The sequence below is a fragment of the Scyliorhinus torazame genome, chromosome 9 (genome assembly GCF_047496885.1).
Source record: "Scyliorhinus torazame isolate Kashiwa2021f chromosome 9, sScyTor2.1, whole genome shotgun sequence".
Classification (NCBI taxonomy): Eukaryota; Metazoa; Chordata; class Chondrichthyes; order Carcharhiniformes; family Scyliorhinidae; genus Scyliorhinus; species Scyliorhinus torazame.
In genome coordinates, this window is record NC_092715.1 from 266,040,337 (window position 1) to 266,061,678 (window position 21,342).

General features: G+C 48.0%; 1 protein-coding gene across 4 annotated transcripts in view; it reads left to right on the forward strand.

Moving 5' to 3' along the window:
- Positions 1 to 20,830, forward strand: part of unc45b (unc-45 myosin chaperone B) — a 152,415-nt gene extending 131,585 nt beyond the window's left edge. For all 4 annotated transcript variants that reach the window (XM_072517424.1, XM_072517421.1, XM_072517423.1 and 1 more), the window contains exons 17-20: positions 8,565 to 8,680; positions 14,544 to 14,661; positions 18,315 to 18,470; positions 20,430 to 20,830. In XM_072517424.1, the coding sequence (XP_072373525.1) occupies positions 8,565 to 8,680; positions 14,544 to 14,661; positions 18,315 to 18,470; positions 20,430 to 20,702 (663 nt within the window). In that variant the 3' untranslated portion in view covers positions 20,703 to 20,830. The remainder of the gene's footprint in view (positions 1 to 8,564; positions 8,681 to 14,543; positions 14,662 to 18,314; positions 18,471 to 20,429) is intronic.
- Positions 20,831 to 21,342: the final 512 nt, after the last annotated feature.

The following is a 21,342-nucleotide window of genomic DNA, read 5'->3' on the forward strand; positions in this document are numbered from 1 at the left end:
ATCATTTGCAGCGTGAATCCCACGGGGCCTCGATAAGTGGACCAATTAACATTTTATCGCGGTAATGGCCTTGCCAGGTCGAGCGCCGGGGAGCTCGTGACAGTTCCCGCTCCCTACCATACTCAGAGTCGTTTTGGTTAAATCGCACCCTATGACTCTGTTTATCAGACAATTGAAAATCCAAACGTGAAGTTTGTAACTACGGTCATGTTAATTTTTTCCCGTACACATTAAGAGCCTGACTCGGTGGGAAGGTATTCTCATTGGTACTTGGTAATGCTAGAAGCTGTTTGCAATTAATGGAAGTCTTTTTAAGCTGAACAAACTTTGAAAAGGAGGGCAGCCCCGGGGTGAATCCTTTGAAAGTCTTGTTTCACAGTAGGTTCACAGATTGTTGTTAGTTTTTAACACAGTGGGGTCGGCTTGTTGCTGTTTTTTGGCAAATTAGTCCTTTGCTTTCTCGAGTTCCCTGTCACAGAAGGGGCTCTTCTTTGAGACGATCGCAATGTAATTAATACAATTAAAAGGATGAGTTTGTTTTCCAGCCTTGAGGCACACATAAACAGCTGCACAGTTCTGAGAAGCTATAGTTTCTACACTCAAAATAATTAGGTCAATGTCCTAGGGTATCATTCTGGAAAGTGGCCTGCACATCTGTTGGTTCTTGGGTCCTGGCGTTACTTCATGAAGGAGAGGGGACTTCAGGAGAGAAAGTAGGCCAACATGTAAACCATTTCTCTAAATGCAGCCTCCACCAGATGTACCATTCCAGGCGGTTTCGTGCATTGGGGGATTGACACTGATGTTAGACGTTTAGCTGCTGTTGTATAAAGAGACAGAAGTTCTGCTCCTTTTCACCAACACCTTTATTTCACTTCAGCCGATTCAGCACAAAACCCCTTTACATATCAGTGTCAATTATTGGATACTTAACATAAATGAGACAACTCATTAGAATGTCTCTGAACCCATTACATAACAGTCTCCCCTTCCTTGGAGGAAAAAAATAATTAGGTGAAAACAAAATTTCAAGAAACTCAGAAACACACACGCAATTTACCCCCTTCTTTTTTTCATTTTTTTTTTGTTTAAGAAAAAAAAACACCCACAGAAACAGATGCCCTTCATTAACAATATCCAAACGTTTATGTGAACCATCCCCTCTTTTTGTAAAACAGTCTGACAATTGATAGCTACAATTGGCCCATTTAATTTTTGCTATTTCCCCTCTGTCCAACATCTGCTTCAAACTTGCGATGTCTATCCGTAAGCTTTTTTCATTGACACTTTTTGTTGAGTGCACATTTTCCCACAGGAATTTATTGCCAATGTGACAATCAATAGGTATATTACCCAAATCCCCTAATCCCAAAATTTCTGTCAATATCTGAGATATATAAAAGGCCATATCCACCGCCTCTACAAGGCTTAACGACTCAGCAGCCAAAGTGCTTTTGACCACTCTCCTTAGTTTCTTTGTTTCTCACACAAGAGGGCAACATTTACCATTGTTCTCCAAAACCCCATCTGTGCTTGAAACCCCATCACATAAATTTGCATAGGACGCATCACTATAAACTATGAGTTTCAAGTGCCTACGGTCACCTAAAACCGGGAACCTCAAAACACACTCCTGCATTTTTAGTTTGGCCATTGCTTTATTTGCTCTTACTATGTCTTCCACTTTGGGATCATTCATTTTTGTACTCAACTCTAAGTCATCAAAACTCACGTCCGGTCTAGTCTGTCTACCCAATTCAGTTGCCCAATTAAACTTCGCAGTTGCTCTTTTTCCATCTTTGAAACCATTGCATCTTTTTGTGAAACCTGGCCACGACTAATTGCTATTGGGCTGATGCTTTCCAAATTAGATTGCTGACTTAAAGTTGCACCTAACTTAGTCTGTCCGATTTCCAGTCCAATATATTTAAATGCACCGGAAGCCTGACTTCCAACCCGGAATTCTTTCCTCAAACCAGAGATTACAATAGCTTCAAAATCACTAGTCCCACCCCACAAAAAAATCATCAACATGCATCATAAAAATGCCAGAAAGATTTCCTTTATAGTGCCAGTAAAACATTGTCGGATCTACTTTCAACTGGCAACAGCCTAACTTTAACAAAACTGACCTTACCGAAAAATACCAGACTCTAGAAACATCATTTAATCCATACACACATTCGTTCAACTTCCAGAGTACCCCTTCTGTGTTAGCTGCATCTTTAGGAGATGGGAGAAAAATGTCTCTCCTGATGCCCCTGCAAGAAGGCAGCTTTTATATCTATAGATTTGCATTCCCATGCCTTTGTGGCTAATAGAGACAAGAAGATCTTTAAAATAACCTTTCCTGCCGTAGGTGAATCTACCCTTAAATCCTGATCTTCTAAGTTTTCTTCAAATCCCATTGCCACAAGCCTGGCCTTTGCCTTATAAGTTCCATCCGGAAGAATCTTTTCCGTGCAAATCCATCTGTGGGATAGAGCTCTTTGTCCCCTATCCGGTACTTCCGTGGATACCCCAAATTCACTCCAACTATGCAGTTCTTGCTGTTTGGCATCTTTGATAACTTTTTCATCTAATTTATTGGAAGCCACCAAAATCTCACGTGCATGTGGGCTTCTACTCCTATTAGTATTCGTAGTTTTACTCATGTTCTGAGACCTTGATAAACTACGTCCCCTCTCCAGCCTGGTTTCTCTTTCTGTACTGCTACTGCTTGATCTTTCCCTTCTGCTGTGGGATGTCCTTTCAATAGTTCTCGACCTTTTCCTGCGGACCTGTTCACTATCCAATGTGCTATCTGAACTGGCAATGCTTTTCTGTGCCCTCCATTTTTGAACTTTGTGTTCCCAATCCATTGTCTTGACTCCCTCCCCTGAATGCTGTACATTCAACCAATGTTTATACTTTCCAGTGGCCTTCCCTGCTCTGCGAATAACAGTGGCATCCTTCCATTGACTAGACCCTTCAAGCAAGTATGTCACTTTTGTACCAACTTTTGGTAGTTGCCCTTTCGGAAAAATGGCCTGTTCTAATTCACCAGAAGTATTGTGTTACTCCACAGAAACCCTATCTATCTCAGTTAACTGGTCCTCATAGTTCTGTAACATGTGCGTACAGATGACCCTGGTTCCATGTCATGTCCGTCTACTCTGTCTAAATTTGAAAATTTGTAATCTGTACCCATTATCCTTGATGAATGTACCCTAACAGTTTGATTGCCATGTTGCAAAATAATTGTTTTGCCATCGATGCCTATGATCTTCCCTGGGCCTTTCCATTCATTAAAATTGTCTCTCTTATAGTGTCTCCTTGCTGAAAAAAGGTATTTGATGGCCGTACATTATGCCTTAAAGCTCTGTGAATACTTTCAGAGACTTCTGCTTCCAAAAAGGCTTTTCTACTGCTATGTAATGCATTTAAATGCTCAGCAAAGGCAGAGCTAATTGTAGTCCCTTCCCAAGCTGGAGGTCGGTCATCCAAAATGGACAGAATTTTAGGATTTCTTCCAAACACTAATTGATAGGGACTATAGCCCCCAACCATCTGCAATGAATTCTTTGCATGTACCGCCCATGCTAAAGCTGAATTTAGCCTGCAATTTGGTCTATCTGCCAAAGTTTTCCGGAGCATGTCATCGATTATAGTATGGTTTCTTTTGTGGACACCATTACTAAATGGGCTTTCAGCAGCCGTATTCATAACGGCTGTGATATTCACGTTTACACACATATCCCTAAGCTCATCATTAGCAAATTGTCCCCCATTGTCCGTAAGGAATTTTGCCGGTGGGCCCATTCCTGTCCCTATCCATTTTTCCACGATTTGATCCAGAATTACTTTCTTTTCTTTAATTCGTACAATTGTTCATTGACTAAATCTGGTTGCTAAATCTACAAAATGCTAAATAAATACATTATTGGCTTTATCCCAAATCTTAAGGTCCATGGCCACAATGTTGTTAAAATCCCTGGCCAAAGGTAGGGTTACTATCAGCCGTGCTGGTGTACTTCTGTACTTCCTACAAACTTCACAGTGATCACTAACCTATTCTATCAGTTTAATATAGTCTTCATCCCTTACCCCTGCAACCTTTAATAAAATTTTCAGCCTCCGAGGAGACGGATGTGCAAATTGCCGATGCAGTTTTAATACCACAAGCTTTTTATCAGCTAAAGTCCCATTTTCAACTGCCATTAACATAGCCTTAACAACTCTACTTGAAATATTATTTGTCAGTAATGGAATACAATAGTGGCCCGACTGTGTAAATTGTACGTCCACCGTCTTTCCAAAAACTGTTGCCTTATCCTGTTCCATATCCAGTTTCATGTGTGCTTTCTTCATCAACGGTCTGCTCAGAAGCAAAGGTATCTCACTTGATACAACATCCGTGCTAATGAAATGATTCACTCTGGCAATATTGCAAGGGATCACCACTCTTTTCAGCGACTTCAGAGTAGTATCATCCCCAAACCTGAAACTTGTGGAACTTTCAAATTCCTTAACCTTGTTACGATTTTCAGCATTCAAGGAGTCCAGGTAACATTTTTAAAAAAAATATATATTTTATTGAAATTTTTTTCCCTGAGCAACATTTTTCCCGCTTACAAAACAAGCGAAACGATAACAGTAACAAAACAGAAATTTTAAAACTTTTTAACAATAATAATAATAGTAGTAATAATATACAAGTAACAAAACCTCGTACTCTATTGACCTATACTCAACTGCCTCCCCCCCTCCCCCCTGGGTTGCTGCTGCTGGTCATCCGTCTTCCCTCTAACGTTCCCCTAGGTAGTCGAGAAATTGCTGCCACCGCCTGGTGAACCCTTGAGCCGATCCTCTCAGGGCAAACTTTATCTGCTCCAGTTTAATGAACCCCGCCATATCGTTTACCCAGGCCTCCAGTCCGGGGGGTTTCGCCTCCTTCCACATGAGTAGGATCCTGCGCCAGGCTACGAGGGACGCAAAGGCCACGACATCGGCCTCTTTCGCCTCCTGCACTCCTGGCTCTTCCGCAACTCCAAATAGAGCTAACCCCCAGCCTGGTTTGACCCGGGCCTTCATCACCTGCGAAATCACTCCCGTCACTCCCTTCCAATACCCTTCCAGTGCCGGGCACGCCCAAAACATATGTGCGTGGTTTGCCGGGCTCCCGCCACACCTCCCACATTTGTCCTCCACTCCAAAGAACCTGCTCAATCTTGCTCCCGTTATGTGTGCTCTATGTAGCACCTTAAATTGAATCAGGCTAAGCCTGGCGCATGAGGAAGAGGAATTTACCCTGCTTAGGGCATCAGCCCACATACCCTCCTCTATCTCCTCCCCTAATTCTTCTTCCCACTTTCTTTTTAGTTCGCCCACCGACTCCTCTCCCTCTTCCCTCATCTCTCTATAAATCTCTGACACCTTGCCCTCTCCAACCCACACCCCTAAAAGCACCCTGTCCTGTATCCCCTGTGTCGGGAGCTGCGGAAATTCCCTCACCTGTTGTCTAGTAAACGCCCTCACCTGCATATATCTCAAGAAATTCCCCTGGGGTGAGTCCAGGTAACATTTTAACCAGTCAATTCCACACACAGTAGATGTGCAGCTACTGTCCAATACAGTACAATTGAAGGATTCTGCAACCAACACCCTCATTACTGGCTTAAAACTGCTTGTTAATAGGACAATGCCTTCTTTCTGGTCACTATCTTTTTCCTCTTCTGACTCTTCCGTGTCATGTGTCGCTTCAAACACTCTATTGTAACGAGTTGGACAGTTGAACACATAATGGTATTGAGAGTCACATCGAAAACATTGATTTATCATACCCCGTGCATTTCTGGGGTTCATCTTCCTATTGTAGGTTCTAACTGGGTTTCTGTCTTCATAATTTCCGGGTCTCGCTCCTTCTATAGTCTTGGGACCTTTTCGTAGCCGTACCAGTTAGTAGTGTATCTTCCATATTCTGCTTTATTGCAGGCTGACCTATTTGGGGTCATCAGAGCCATCGGAATCAAATGTTTCCCCAGAAACCTTTTTTAAAGCTTCTGTCATCTGATCGATTAAGATATCCTATCAGCAAACTGAACTCCTGTCAAAACCAGCAGCCTATCCATGTTGCTCACTCTAGCACAGTCAAGTAATTTAAAGGCCCACACAGACTGTGGAAATTCCAGGTTGTGTTTCTGCAGCCTTTTATATAGTCTGCCAAATTCCATTATGTAGTCTTCAATGGAGAAATCCTCTATTTTCCAGAATCTATCAAAATCCGACCATACTTCATACGCACTTAACAAGTCATCCTTCTTATAAATCATATCCATTTAATGTAATAAAGTCTCCAGACCTTCTTGAGTCTAACTCTTCCAATTCCAGCTCAGAAAACACTTTGCTCTGGATTTTACTGTCATACGGTAGAGAAAGAGCCAATGCCATACCTTGTTTTCTCTTTCCCAAGGCAGTTACCTTAGTCCACATAACTACTGCACTTCTCCATTGGTTGTACGATCCCCTTTCAGAAAATAAGGGTGAGGTAGTCATATCCGGCCATCTTTATCCTAGGTTCAGCCATTTATCTTTGGGGGGTTTTCTCACTCACTCCTTGGTTTCGTCTGTAAACGTTGTATCTTTCAACCCTTCGCATTTGCACAGCAACCATCCTCTGCTACCATTTGTTAGATGTTTAGCTGCTGTTGTATAAAGAGCCAAAAGTTCTGCTCCTTTTCACGAACACCTTTATTTCACTTCAACACACTCTGCACAAAACTCTAACATCATACCACCCAACACAAAGGCCACCTGAAGCCACTTTATATATCAGTGTCAATTATTGGATACTTAACATAAATGAGATAACTAATTGGAATGTCTCTTAACCCATTATTAAACAACTGACCAGTTTGCATGACCACAGTTGTCGATGCCACAGGTGTCACTTGTACCACATAATGGTCGTGTTATTTCAGGCAGTTCAAGCAGATGTTTGCATCTGGTTAATGAGCTACTGCACCATGATAGGTAAAACTAAACAGAGCACCATTTATCTCGCTCTGTCTCTGTTTCTGTCTGTCTCTCTCTCTCTCTGCCTCTCTCTCTCTCGCTCTCTCTCTCTGCCTCTTTCTCTTTCTCTCTCTGCCTCTGTCTGTCTCGCCCTCTCTCTCTGTCTCTCTGCCTCCTAATTGGAACATTACTGGGGCATTTAGACAGAGCCACAAGGGCAAACATGCTTGATCAAGATTATCTCCATGAAGGCCATTGTAGCTGACAGGTAAATTGTGTTCACACAGAACCACTGTGAGAATTGTATTATCAAAAGAGTGGGCCAAATTTAGCAATGGAAATAATCCTAAAACTCTCAGTTCTCATCTCTATTAAGGAGTAAATCGAAGAGCGTATTTCAACATTTTCACATCGGCACATAAACGTGGAGATCAGGAAGTTACTGTCTGAGTTTTCTTACTTCTCCACAAGCTTCACTATATTAGTAACTCACTGAGTGACTTAACATTCAAAGATGTGGAATGGTGTGAGGTGCTGTACTTGATTGCTAGATGCTCACTGAACTCGTCACGAAGAATTAAGACTTGTCCATTCGAAGTCTCCAATGGAATGATATGGCTTATTTATAGCTAAGCAAACTCTCTGGCACTGAAAATTAAGTTTAACAAATGAGGAGTGACATTCCTTCAACTTTAATTTCTTCATGTGTTTTTTTTTAACTTCTTTTTCTCTCTCTCTTTAAATCCTATCTTTATTTCCCTCGCTTTATTTTGCTTTCTGTACCTGATTTGATGTTGGATTTAAATATTATAACTGTCACTTCATGGTTTAGACTGTGCTGCTCATGAACAATTATTCAGTCTTATGTATTGGGGGGATACAATGTTGCTTGTCCTGTTCACATGAGCTTTGAGATGCACCCTAGAAGGTGCTGAGATTTTTGAATAATGGCCTCACGGTAATTCCCAGTGCCAAACTCCATAAAACGTTAATGGCAGAATGTAAGTGTGATGAATGGCAGGCATTATCACGGTAGCACAGTGGTTAGCACTGTTGTTTCACAGCTCCAGGGTCCCGGGTTTGATTCCCGCTTGGGTCACTGTCTGTGCGGAGTCTGCACGTTCTCCCCGTGTCTGCGTGGGTTTCCTCCGGGTGCTCCGGTTTCCTCCCACAAGTCCCGAAAGACATGTTGTTAGGTGAATTGGACATTCTGAATTCTCCCTCCGTGTACCCGAACAGGCGCCGGAATGTGGCGACTAGGGGCTTTTCACTGTAACTTCATTGCAGTGTTGATGTAAGCCTACTGGTGACACCAATAAAGATTGTTATTATATTATCATTAGTTATGGAGAGCAAAATCTGGCCTGAAATGCCCAGAAAGCACATTTTCTGAATAGGAGTCATTCCATGTAAATTACCTTAGAGAAACAGCAGAGCCCCATAAGGCTGCTTCATCTGTTCTGTTATGTGTAAGTATTTGAAAAAAATAACCGTACACTTTGGACATGTAAATAAATATTTTTAACTGCGTAAAGTTTGACTTAAAAAATGCATGTGTTTTGTTCTTTCAGATCTATGAGGTTGTGAGGCCTCTGGTCAGATTGTTGAACACAGAGTGCGACGGTCTACAAAACTATGAAGCCCTCATGAGCCTCACAAACCTTTCAGCAAAGAGCGATAAACTGAGGCAAGTTCATTATTGTTCCTTACATTATGCAAACGAGCTTTTGCCAATCGCTGTTTTGGAATCTTAGCTGGAAATTGGTGTGTGTGAAATCTGTGTTTTGTTGAACCTGACGGCAGAGATGGAGGATGTTTGGCACAGCATGGCGTTGCTAACTGTTAAGAACTTTCGATTAGTTCCATTCCCCTGCTCTTCCGCCACAGCTCTGCAACATTTTTCTATTGAAGTTTTTATCCAACTCCCTTTTGACGTTTATCATTGAAACTGCTTTTACTGCCCTTTCAGGCAGACCATTCCAGATCGTAACAACTGGCTACTTTGAAAAAAATCACCCCTCTAGTTTATTTGCCAATTAACTTCAATCCACGTCCTCTAGTGATCCAGCCACTGGTGATAACACCTTCTCCTTATTTGCTCTACCAAAACCCTTCATGATTTTGAACATTACTGCAGTAACTCCTTGCTTAAAATTGTGTTGGCCAGCAGGAAGGTCAGCTGACAGAAGGGGACGCTCCATAATAGCTCCAATTGGGTCATGACGCACGAGGCAACATTAAACCAATGTTCAAAATAAACTCTCAACGCGAAACATGAATCCTCACTTCATGAAGTGATAGACTTTAAATCAAAACAACTTAAAACAGGGCGACTTAAAGAGAGGACGTACCATACTAAGACCTGATGAAAGTTAGAGATTCCAAACAAACCTGTTGGACTTTAACCTGGTGTTGTACGACTTCTTACTATGCCCACCCCAGCCCAATGCCGGCATCTCCACATCATACTAAATTCCCCCTTAACCTTCTCTGTTCGAAGAAGAACTATTCCAACTTCACTAGTCTCTCCAAATTCTCTCCCAACTGGGTCGGGGAGTGCAATCGGCGGTGATGGGAAGAGGTGAGGAGTGGACGGATTGGCAAGTGGGAGAGGCGGGGCGGGATTCTCCGACCCCCCGCCGGGTGGGAGAATCGCCGGGGGTCGGCGTGAATCCCGCCCCCGCCGTCCTCCCAATTCTCCCGCCACCCAAAAACCGGCCCGGCGTGAGTCGCGCTGCCCGCCTTGGAGAATGGCGGGGTCCGGCGCGGCTAAAATGGGCCCCGGGACCGCCCAAATTCTCCGGCCCGCGATGGGCCGAAGTCCCGCCCGTTCTATGCCGGTCCCGCCGGGTTAAATTGGAGTTGGTCCCTTACTGGCGGGACCTGGCGGCGCGGGCGGGTTCCGGGGAGGTCGCGGGGGGATCTGGCCCCGGGAGGTGCCCCCACAGTGGCCTGGCCCACGGTCGGGGCCCACCGATCCACGGGCGGGCCTGTGCCGTGGGGGCACTCTATCTTTCCGCACCGGAGGCCGTGGTCATGTGCCATTCCCGGTGTGGAAGTGACTCCATGTGCGCATGCGCGGGGATGATGCCAGCACGCGCTGGCGCTCCCGCGCATGTGCCGGCCGGCGGAGGCCCTTCCCCGCCGGTTGGCGTGGCGCCAAACCTCTTTCCCGCCGGCCAGCAGGGCGCCAACCACTACTGGGCGGGCCTAGCCCCTGAAGGTGCGGAGGATTCACGCCACTTCGTCCCGCCGGGACCCCCCCGCCCTGCCGGGTACGGGAGAATCCCGCCCAGGGTGTGGGAAAGAGTTAGTGCGTTTCTTTATTTAAAAAAAATTAATTTTATATATACATCTATTCTGAATGTGGAACTCGCCAATATCCTCATGAGCTTACTAGCATTTTAAGAATTGGTACTTCAGTAAGATACCAAAGGAGTGCTGAAGCGTTAGCCAGATTCAATCGGAGGAAATTAAAACAAAAATAGACTTACTGCGAAGGGCAACAACCACATGAATTACTCTGCTGCAGTGAAACACAACCTAGACTTCTCCACCTCTCTCTCTTCTCCGTATGATGTTGCTTAAAATCCACCTCCATGGCCATGTATCTCTCTTAACGTTTCAGTCGGTGACTTGGTGTCAAGGTTTGCCTAACTGGGATGTCTTACTGTGTGAAAGGTGCTATATGAATGCAAGTTGTTCTTTCCAGCTGTTGTGTGGGAAGAAGCTCTGAAATTTGTAGGCCTCCACCTGACTTTCAATCTTACCGGGACAAGGCGGTGCGGGCGGGCTCCGGGGTCCTGGGGGGGGGGCGCGGGGTGATCTGGCCCCGGGGGGTGCCCCCACGGTGGCCGGGCCCGCGATCGGGGCCCACCGATCCGTGGGCGGGCCTGTGCCGTGGGGGCACTCTTTTCCTTCTGCCTTCGCCACGGTCTCCGCCATGGCGGAGGTGGAAGAGACTCCCTCCGCTGCGCATGTGCGGTGTGCCCCGATGTCCGCCGACCGGCGCCAAAAACGGCACAAATCAGTCGGGCATCACGCCGCCCCAAATGTGCGGAATCCTCCACATCGTGGGGGGCTGAGCCCCAACCTTGAGGGGCTAGGCCCGCGCCGGACTAATTTCCGCCCCGCCAGCTGGCGGAAAAGGCCTTTGGTGCCCCGCCAGCTGGCGCGGAAATGACATCTCTGGGCGGCGCATGCACGGGAGCGTTAGCAGCCGCTCACGGCATCCCCACGCATGCACTGTGGACGGAGTCTCTTCCGCCTCCGCCATGGTGGAGACCGTGGCGAAGGCGGAAGGAAAAGAGTGCCCCCATGGCACAGGCCCGCCCACGGATCGGTGGGCCCCGATCGCGGGCCAGGCCACCGTGGGGGCACCCCCCGGGGCCAGATCGCCCTGCGCCCCCCCCAGGACCCCGGAGCCCGCCCGCGCCGCCTTGTCCCGTCGGTAAGGTAGGTGGTTTAATCTACGCCGGCGGGACAGGCATTTTAGCTGCGGGACTTCGGCCCATCCGGGCCAGAGAATCGCGGGGGCGGGGGGCCTGCCTACCGGCACGGCGCGATTCCCGCCCCCGCCGAATATCCGGTGCCGGAGAATTCGGCAATCGGCGGGGGCGGGATTCACGCCAGCCCCCGGCGATTCTCCGACCCGGCGGGGGGTCGGAGAATCCCGCCCCTGGACATTGTCAAGAGTAGTCACTGGCGAATGACCGAGCATTCGGTATTATGACATGTTAAGGGCATTTTTCTAAACATTAATTGACTTGATCTTTACTAGCAATGGGTCAGTTGTGGATACGACAAGATTACAATGGAAATAATGTACACTTCTTCAGAAAGTTTTGTACTGGTTGAGAAGAGACTCCAAGGAAAGTTCATAGAACATAGAACATAGAACAATACAGCGCAGTACAGGCCCTTCGGCCCACGATGTTGCACCGAAACAAAGGCCATCTAACCTACACTATACCATTATCATCCATATGTTTATCCAATAAACTTTTAAATGCCCTCAATGTTGGCGAGTTCACTACTGTAGCAGGTAGGGCATTCCACGGCCTCACTACTCTTTGCGTAAAGAACCTACCCCTGACCTCTGTCCTATATCTATTACCCCTCAGTTTAAGGCTATGTCCCCTCGTGCCAGCCATTTCCATCCGCGGGAGAAGGCTCTCACTGTCCACCCTATCTATCCCTCTGATCATTTTGTATGCTACATTGCCACATTTACCGGCTAATTATATAATGGCAGAACAAAAGGATATGCTGGAAATCAAAAAAGTGAACAGAAAATGCTGGAAATTCTATGTAGGTCAGACAGCATCTGTGGAGAGAGAAACATTCAAAGTTTCGGGTCTCTTGTCAGGTTGTCATCCTCACAAACTGCAAAAATCATGCGCTGGATTCTCTGTTTGGGTGACTAGGGGCGGGATTCTCCCAATGGGAGTCTAAGTGCCGAGGCCTGAGTATTCTCCCCCCTCCGTGGGGCTAGCAGGGGCGTCCTGCGATTTGCGGGGGTGGGGCCTCGGCGCAGCGCCAGAGACCCGCCGCCGCGTAAAAGGCCTTGGGTCCCGCGCATGCGCAGTTGGCCGGCACCAACTAGTGCATGCGCGATGGCCGTCATCCCCCAGGTCGCCCCGCACAAACATGGTGGATGGATCCAGGCTCGCAGGCGGAAGAAAGGAGGCCCGTCGACAGAGAGGCCCCCCTCCCCCCTACAGGCCGCCCCCCCAAGCCTTCGCGATGAGTACCGGCCGGCAGTGACAAGGTGTGGATGGCGCCGGGGGGAGTAGGCCGTTTACGCGCGTCCGCTCGGCCCATCCGGGCCGGCGAAGCGCCGCTCGCCGTTTGCAGCGATTTTCCGAGCGGCCCGGCGCGATCCGCGCGGCGCTGGTTTCGGGTGGGGTGGGAGAATTGCGTGCAGGGGTCAGGGCGGTGCGCCAGCGATTCTCCCGCCCGGTGGAGGGGGGAGAATACCGCTCTATGTATTGACGCCAGCAGAGCATGTGTGGACTTTCACAACCGAAAATGCGGCGTGAAACCCTGACCGATTCCGGTAGCGGTGAGGGGCTAGCACTGGCGGCAAGTGAAACTGCCGCGGACCGCGGCAAAAACGGCCGGGAATGGCCGGGTCCCGGGCCGCGCATGCGCATGGCTGACGACCTGTACCGGTCGCGCTGTACATCGTGGCGCCGTGACCCCACATTCCAGCCCCTGGCCAGCGGCACGGATCCCTGCCGAGTGTGGCGGCGCTGGACACTGTCCGCAGCCGGCACGCCGGGTTACCGACAGCTGGGACCACACGTAGCGCGCACCATCGGGAACCTGGCCCATTGGGGGCGGAGCATCGTGGGTGGGCTGTCCGATGACGCACCGACACCATTGAAACAGCGCGCGATGCACATCACAATGCCGCCGGTTTGGAGGGGCGGAGCATGGCGGACTGTCGTCAAATCGGCCCCGGTCACGATTCCGACGTCGGAATCCATTCTCCGCCTGATCGCCGATCACGATTTTGGCGTCGGGCTACGGAGAATCCGCCACATTTGTTTCCAAGACAGTGCATCAACAATCTGTCTTTCCAAGGACAATCCCACAATGGAACCAGCTGCCAACGATATAGTCTCAGCCCCGTCACTGGAAACCTTCAGGACCCATCTTTCCATTTAGAAGTTTTCATTATCAGGATGACCTTCCCAGCAACTCATTCCTGGTTTAACAAACTTTAACAGAGGAGGTATAAATGGTTCCGGCAGAAGAAAGGGTGGGTGCGGGAAGCATGGCAAATCTGACAAAGAGAAGGCGGTTCCTCTGGCAGAGAAACATGGGTATGCCCCAGGGTTATCAGACTGCTCCAGTGGCCATGTACAGGGAGTGGAACCCCCCCCCATCCCGATCCTTTTGTGCCATTTTTGTTTTCATTGCAAATTTACTTATATTGTCCCATTTTCTGACATTGTTTTGTGTCAAATCGTAGCTCAGTCGGTAACATTGTCGTGCCTGAGTCAGAGAGCTGTGAGTTCAGGTCCTACTCCGGAGGCTTGAGTACTAAATCTAGTCTGGCAGTGCAGTACCCAGGGAGTCCTGCACTATTGAGGGCGCTGTCTTTAGATAAGCCATTAAACTGAGGGCCTGTGTGTCCTCAGTTGAGCATGATAGATCCTACCGGTGGAATTTTCCACCCTCCCCCATCCCCAACGGTGAATATTTTAGCCCTGCCGATGTCTATGGTGTTTTCTGTGCCCTGCACCCTCTGCAGTCGGGGGACACGCTGGTAGAAACGGCCGGAAAACTTTGGCACTATTTGGAAGAGCAGGGGAGTTGTCATAGTGTCCTGGCCCACATTTATCCCTCAACCAACATCACTAAAAAACAGGCTACCTCGCCGTTTACTTCATTGCTGTTTGTGGGGATCGTGCCGTGTGCAAATCGGCTGCAGCGTTACGACAGCGACTCCACCTCAGAAGTACATCATTCGCTGCAAAGTGCTTTGGGATGGCCTACAGTTGTGAAAGGTGCTATATAAATGCGGGTCTTTCTATTTTCAGGCTGAAGATAATCAAAGAGAAGGCGATGCCTGAGATTGAATGTTACATGTTTGAGGAACATGATCAAATTCGGCAAGCAGCCACTGAGTGTATGTGCAACATGGTTAACTGCAAAGATGTAAGTGAGAATCCAACAGGAGGAATTAATACAATCTTCATTAACATCTTGGGGTAGACTAATTATTTTGTTTGTTGACTGTAAACAATTTTAGAAATTGAAGTGTGATGGGAAGGGTGTAAAATCCCTCTGTCTGACAGAAACTGATCAATATCGGCATTAACATTAACTTAGACTAATTGCAGTTTATCCACGATCGATGCATTGGGCCAAATCTTGCAGCAATGGGGCATCAAGCTGCCTGTCCTGTTAGTCACATCTTTCCCCACACCGTTTAGCTTGAATTTGTTTGCACTGTAACTCTCCCTGGGGGTGTGAGCTGATAGTGATAGAGTGAGAACAACGGGTCATCTGGGACCTCCGTGAACAGCAGCGCCAACAGTCTCCCGCATGGTGGGGGTTGGATGAGAGAAAGAGAAGGAAAAAGAGAAAGATAGGCAGACAAAAAGGCAGACAGGAAAAATAATTTGGATGAAATCTGTATTTGACATTTAAAAAAACTGGTTTAACTCTCGCTCTTCTAAACTCCAATGAATATAATCCTAACCGACTTAGTCTCTCCTCATCTGACAGTCCCGCCATCCCAGGAATCAGTCTGGTAAACCTTTGCTGCACTCCCTCGACAGCAAGAACATCCTCCCTCAGATAAGGACACCAAACTGCTCACAATTCTCCAGGTGTGGCCTCACCAATGCCCGATACAATTGCAGTAAAACATCCCTATTCCGATACTCAAATCCTCTCGCTACGAGGGCCAACATACCATTTGCCTATTTTACTGCCTGCTGTACCTGTGCGCTTATTTTCAGCAACTGATCCACGAGGACCCCAAGGTCTCTCTGGGCATCCACCTGATGCACTATCAATTACGACGAGATGAGAGTAGAGAGTAATCGAGGCTTTATTACGCAGAGATGTGCAGCCTTCCGCAGCTACCACCGAAATGGCTGCAGCTCGGAGAGCCCACACATTTATACTCCGCCTACTGGGCGGAGCCAGCAGGCAGGGATCTACCCCTGTACCTGTAGTACAGGGGCCTTACCGTAATACCCCTTGTATGCGGTATATACAATACAACAGTAGTGACTACCACACCACCTCTCTCAATTTACACCATTCAAATAATAATCTGCCTTCCTTTTTTGCTACTGAAGTGGATAACCTCACATTTATCCACCTTATACTGCATCTGCCGTGCATGTACCCACTCACTCAGCTTGTCCAAATCCTGCTGAAGTATCTCTGTATCCTCCTCACAGCTCACCCTCCCACCCAGCTTTGTACCATCTGCAAATTTGGAGATAATACATTTAGTTCCCTTGTCCAAATTATTAATATATAATGTGAACAGTTGGGGTCCGAGCACAGATCCGCCCCTCCCCGCCACCAAACAAATAAGCCAGGCTCACTGATCCTTGCTCAGGCAGGTCCAACAAGCCACGGCCCCTCCCCTCACCTTACTCCCATTCACTAGCTGAAATTTTACAGATAGCAAAGTAAGCCCCAACCCTCATGGCGCCAAGGACTAGGGTTCGATCCCAGCCCCGGGTCACTGTCCGTGTGGAGTTTGCACATCCTCTCCGTGTCCGCGTGGAACTCAGCCCCACAACCCAAAGATCTGCCGGATAGGTGGATTGGCTATGCTAAATTGCCCTTAATTGCGAAAAAAAAAAGGAGCACCCCCCTCCCCCCACCCCGCCCAGGGTGTATGCTCAAAGAACAAAGAAAAATGATGCTCCCCAGCTCACACCGGTGACAGAAGAGTAACCAAAGCCCAGCCCCCTTACAATACTTAAACTCCCCCTGAGGGCCATGTATGCTCCATACTGTAACCCTGACCACTACCCCCGACAACTGTAACTTCCTCAATCCCAAACGTACACCAGATACAAACTACAAAACATCTCAAACCAACTCCTCCCAACCCTCCCATTAAAGTCCCAATGGGATCCATGTAATCAGGTCCAAGTCCATGCTCCTTGGCAGAAGCCTTGGCATCCTCCAACGTGTTGAAAGAAATTATCTTTCGACCGAAACGTAACTCACAGCCTCGCCGGGTACAGCACTCCAAACCTGACTCCACTCCTGATTAGCGCTGACTTTGCCTTATTAAAAGCCGCACGCCGCTTCGCCAACTCCGCTCCGACATCTTGGTATATCCGGATGATGCTTCCTTCTCACCTCGCGTCCTGATTCATTGAGGAACCCGCTCCTTCTCCAGGAATCTGTGGATCCATTAATCACAGCCCGCAATTGCTCATTCACCGGGGTGTCCGCCGGAGAACTCAGCGGGCCCAATCCAACTCTGGAGGGGACAATCAACCCCCTCCCCACCCCCCTCAAAAAGCTTGGTGAACATCTGAGAAAAATACTCAGTCAGCCTCGGGACCTCCACCCCCTCTGGCAACCCCACGATCCTGATGTACCGTCTCCTCGCCCTGTTCTCCAAGTCATCCATCTTTGCCCTCAGAGTCTTGTTCCTCTCCTCCACCAGCAGCAACTCAGCTTCCAGCGAGGTCAATCGATCCCAATACCATGTCAAGGCCGCCTCCACACCCTTCAGCGCCTCTCCCTGCTCCTTCACCGCCTCCGAGGTCTTATCCAGCTTCTCCAGAATCGGGCCAAGTATTTCCTCAACTGACTGCTTAAGGTTTTCCATTATCGCTCTGCCCTGCACCTCAAAATGCTTTGTGGACTGTTTTTCAAACTCGTGCGTCATCACCTCAGTCAGCGTTTCCACGGAGATACGAGCAGCCACACCTAAGGCCGGGTCCTCCACCTTCCCTCCTGCTGAGCTTCATGGGCTTTCTGGCTCTGTCGAAGGATTGCCCCCTGTAGCCTTCTTGCCACCAACCTTCTTCTTAGATTTTGACATATTTTCGCCAACAAATTCCTTATCCCATACGATGGGCCAGTTTTGATAACCCAAATCCCTGGGAACCAGGTTAAAAAAGCCAAAAAACAATGACCATGTCGCCACTGGAAGTCCTCAATTATCAGTAAATCTAAATAGTTCCTTTGACTGGTGACTGTCTGGAATTTGCACATGCTCCCTGTGTCTGCATGGGTCTCCTCCAGGTGCTCCGGTTTCCTCCTACAATCCAGAGATCTGCAGGTTAGATGGATAGGGCACACTAAATTGCTCCAAAGATGCGTAGGTTAAGGGGTCATTGGAATAGGGCGGGGGAGTGGGCTTGGTTAAGGTGCTCTTTTAGAGAGTCACTGCAGACTTGATGGGCTGAATGGCCTCCTTCTGCGCTGCCAGGATTCTATGAATCTTCTTACACTTCATCACCAGCTGCAGCAAGCTGAATGGGACATTGAAATGTACATCCAGCAAGATGGTAGAAATAGCAGGGAGGCTGAGGATGGGCTGCTATTAGTGTGAAACATTCAGGGGAGTGGAGTAAATCAAGCAGCAAAGTTCTGGAGATTTACAACTCACATTGTATCTCTTCATTGTCTGAACTCACTGGGCAATTTCCTCATTAATAACAGGGTGCGTCATTATCATTCCAGCAAGGTCTGTCCCAATACGCGTTTGAAGCGATGAATATTATTAATAGTGCAAAGTAATGTGTGAAAAGAATCGCTCGCGTTCAAGCCAAGTACTTCAGTTGTTCGAATCCTGAAGCCCTCCTGTTTCTGCGAAGGTTCAAGATCGTTTCGTGGCTGAAGGGAACGACCAGTTGAAGCTCCTGGTGCTGCTGTGTGGGGAAGATGACGTGAAGCTGCAGCGGGCGGCTGCAGGAGCCGTTGCCATGCTGACCGCCAGCCGGAGTGAACTCTGCCACAAGATGACAAGAGTGGTGAGTGTCACTGATTGCCAGATTCCAGGAGCAGCTCAGCGCGGTAACTCTGAACGAAAGAAAGAGCTGGCGTTTGTATAGCACCTTTCCCAGGACGTCATAAACACGCAACAGCCGGGGATGTACTTCTGAAACATACGTGTTGTTGCAGTGTCGGAAAATGAGCATTGAACAGCCCCCCCCACGGCTGTTATTCAAAGAAGAATAGGCGGAGTGTACTGTCCAATATTTATTCCTCAATCAATGTAACTAAAATATCTGGGACCTTACGGTGCACCAATTAGTTGCCTCATTTGTGGCATTGCAATGGGGGCTACATTTCAAAGTACCACATTAGCTGTAAAGAACTTTGGGACATCCAGCAAGGTGCTATAGAAATGCAAGTCGGTCAGTATTTCTTCCTTTGGTTAATGTCATCGGATGTGCCATCAGTAAAAGGCACTGTGGTGTGCTCTTGGTAAACTATTGCTTTTCACCCTTCTTAACCTGCCGGCAGCCTTTGACACTGTAGACCACACCATCCCTTTCTACCCCCGGTTATGAGGTTATGGGGATAGAGCAGGGAAGTGGGCCTAGCGTACTCTTTCAGAGGGTTGGTGCAGACTCAATGGGCCGAGTGGGCTCTGTCAGCCTTGTAGGGATTTTATGATATCTTTCCACTAGCATCCAGCCAGGTAGCATGGCTCTCTCCTTATCCACTCATAACCAGAGAATCAGCTTCAATTGCTCCTCTTCCCACATCCCACATCATTATCTACGGAGTTCCACACTGAACTATTCTAACCCCTTCCTATTTCTTATCTATAGTGACATCATTACTCTCCACATCTACACGAGAACATAAGAACAAGAGAAATAGGAGCAGGAGTAGACCATTTGGCCCCTGAACTGCTCTGCCATCCCCCCACCCCCCCCCCGCTTCACTAACTCTGGACCCTAACCATCTCTCACTGTAAAATGTTAAGGCTGAAGTAGCCTGTTCATAGCCTTGGAGTCGGACTGGACCCTGATATGAGCTTCCGACCACATCGCTGCGGCGTCACTAAGACCGCCTATTTCCACCTTCTGAAGATTGCCCAATCCCACCCCTCCCTCAGTTCAGCTGCTGCTGAAACTCTCGCTTGGGTCTCAATCATTCCAATGAACTTCCGACTCCCGTCAACTGGAACTCATCCAAAATTCTGCTGCCCACAGTCCGACTCCCACCAAATGTCATTCCCCATCACTCCTGTGTTGACTTCTATTGACCCCCAGCAGTGAGCAATGTCTCAAATTCTCGGGCGGGATTCTCCATCCCGCCAGCCCCATTTTCCGGAGTGGTGCGCCCCCGCCGGCAGCGGGATCCTCCGTTCCGGCAGCCGGCCAATGGGGTTGCCCATTGTGGCCACCCCACACCGGCGGGAAACCCATGGGCGTGGGCACATTGCCGGCGAAGCGGAGGATCCTGCCGATGGAGAATCCCGCAGCGCATCTTTGTCTTCAGATCCCTCCAAGGCCTCACCATAAGACATAGAAGCAGAACCTAAGAACTAGGAGCAGGAGTCGGCCATCTGGCACCTCGAGCCTGCTCCACCATTCAATGAGATCATGGCTGATCTTTTGTGGACTCAGCTCCACTTTCCGGCCTGAACACCATAACCCTTAATCCCTTTATTTTTCAAAGAAATACCTATCTTTAGCTTGAATTAGGCCACTCGGCCCATCGAGTCTGCTTCGCTCACCTTTCTCCTTCCTTGGCCGTGTAACATTCACATCACTAATGACATAGTCCACCCCTCAGTCAGTCAGCGGGACTGAAACCTCGATTGCCCTCATATGGCCGTGACTCCATTTTGTGTCTCCCGGACTCTCTCACCGCTCCTGTCACTGTGGCGCCTCACAACGGTTTGCCGTTGACAGGTTGGAGTGGGATTTCTGGAGGGAACTTGATCGGATTTTGCTCCTTGTTTTTCTGCACAGTCCGTTCAGTGGCTGGAAATCCTGCAGCGACTCTGTATCCATGACAACCTGGAAGTTCAACACCGAGGCCTGGTCATCACTTTCAACTTGATGGTGGCGGACAAGGAAATCGCCAAGAAGCTGATTGAGAGCGAGTTACTGGAAATCCTAACAGTCATCAGTAAACTGGAAAACAACGCAAAGCGGCAAGTCGTTATCAACACGGCCCGTGAATGCTTGGTGAAAGCAATGGATTACTCTCTGATTAAACCAACGTCCCAGCCTGGAGTATAAAGCAGAGCCAAGGAAAATGGTTACATAATTAGACCACACTGTGAGACGTAATTGGCTGTTTCCTTAAATCCTGTATCACTCCAGACACCAACTGTTTTTTTATTAAACTAATTGCCATTTTCACTCTGTCACATGGACGTTAGAAATTATTGTCAGAGTTATTCGAAATAGTTGTTAACTTCATTCTTGCCACAAACTTTTAACTGGCGAACAAGCATCAACAATTCGCAAATGTGCTGTTTTTAATTTCTCATTTGCATTTTTAATGTTGCCCCTTGAATAATAATGACTGGAACGAAACTTCCTTTTAGCAAGTAAAGAGGGTACTGTTAAACTGTTGAATATTTTTTATTTCCTGGTACGTGCTCATAATCTTCTCCGATTTTGAGCAATAACAATAACTTGCATTTATGCAGCATGTTTAACACAGTAAACGTTCTGAAGATAGCACGCAGGAGAGATTATCCAACATGATTTGACACTGAGCCACATTAGGAGATACCAGGGCAGATGATGAGCAGCTTGGTCAAAGCGGTAGGTGTTAAGGAGCATCTTAAAGGAGACATCAGAGAGGCAGCGAGATTTAGGGAGGGAATCCCAGAGCTCAGGGACAAGGCAGCTGAAGCCACGGCTGCCAATG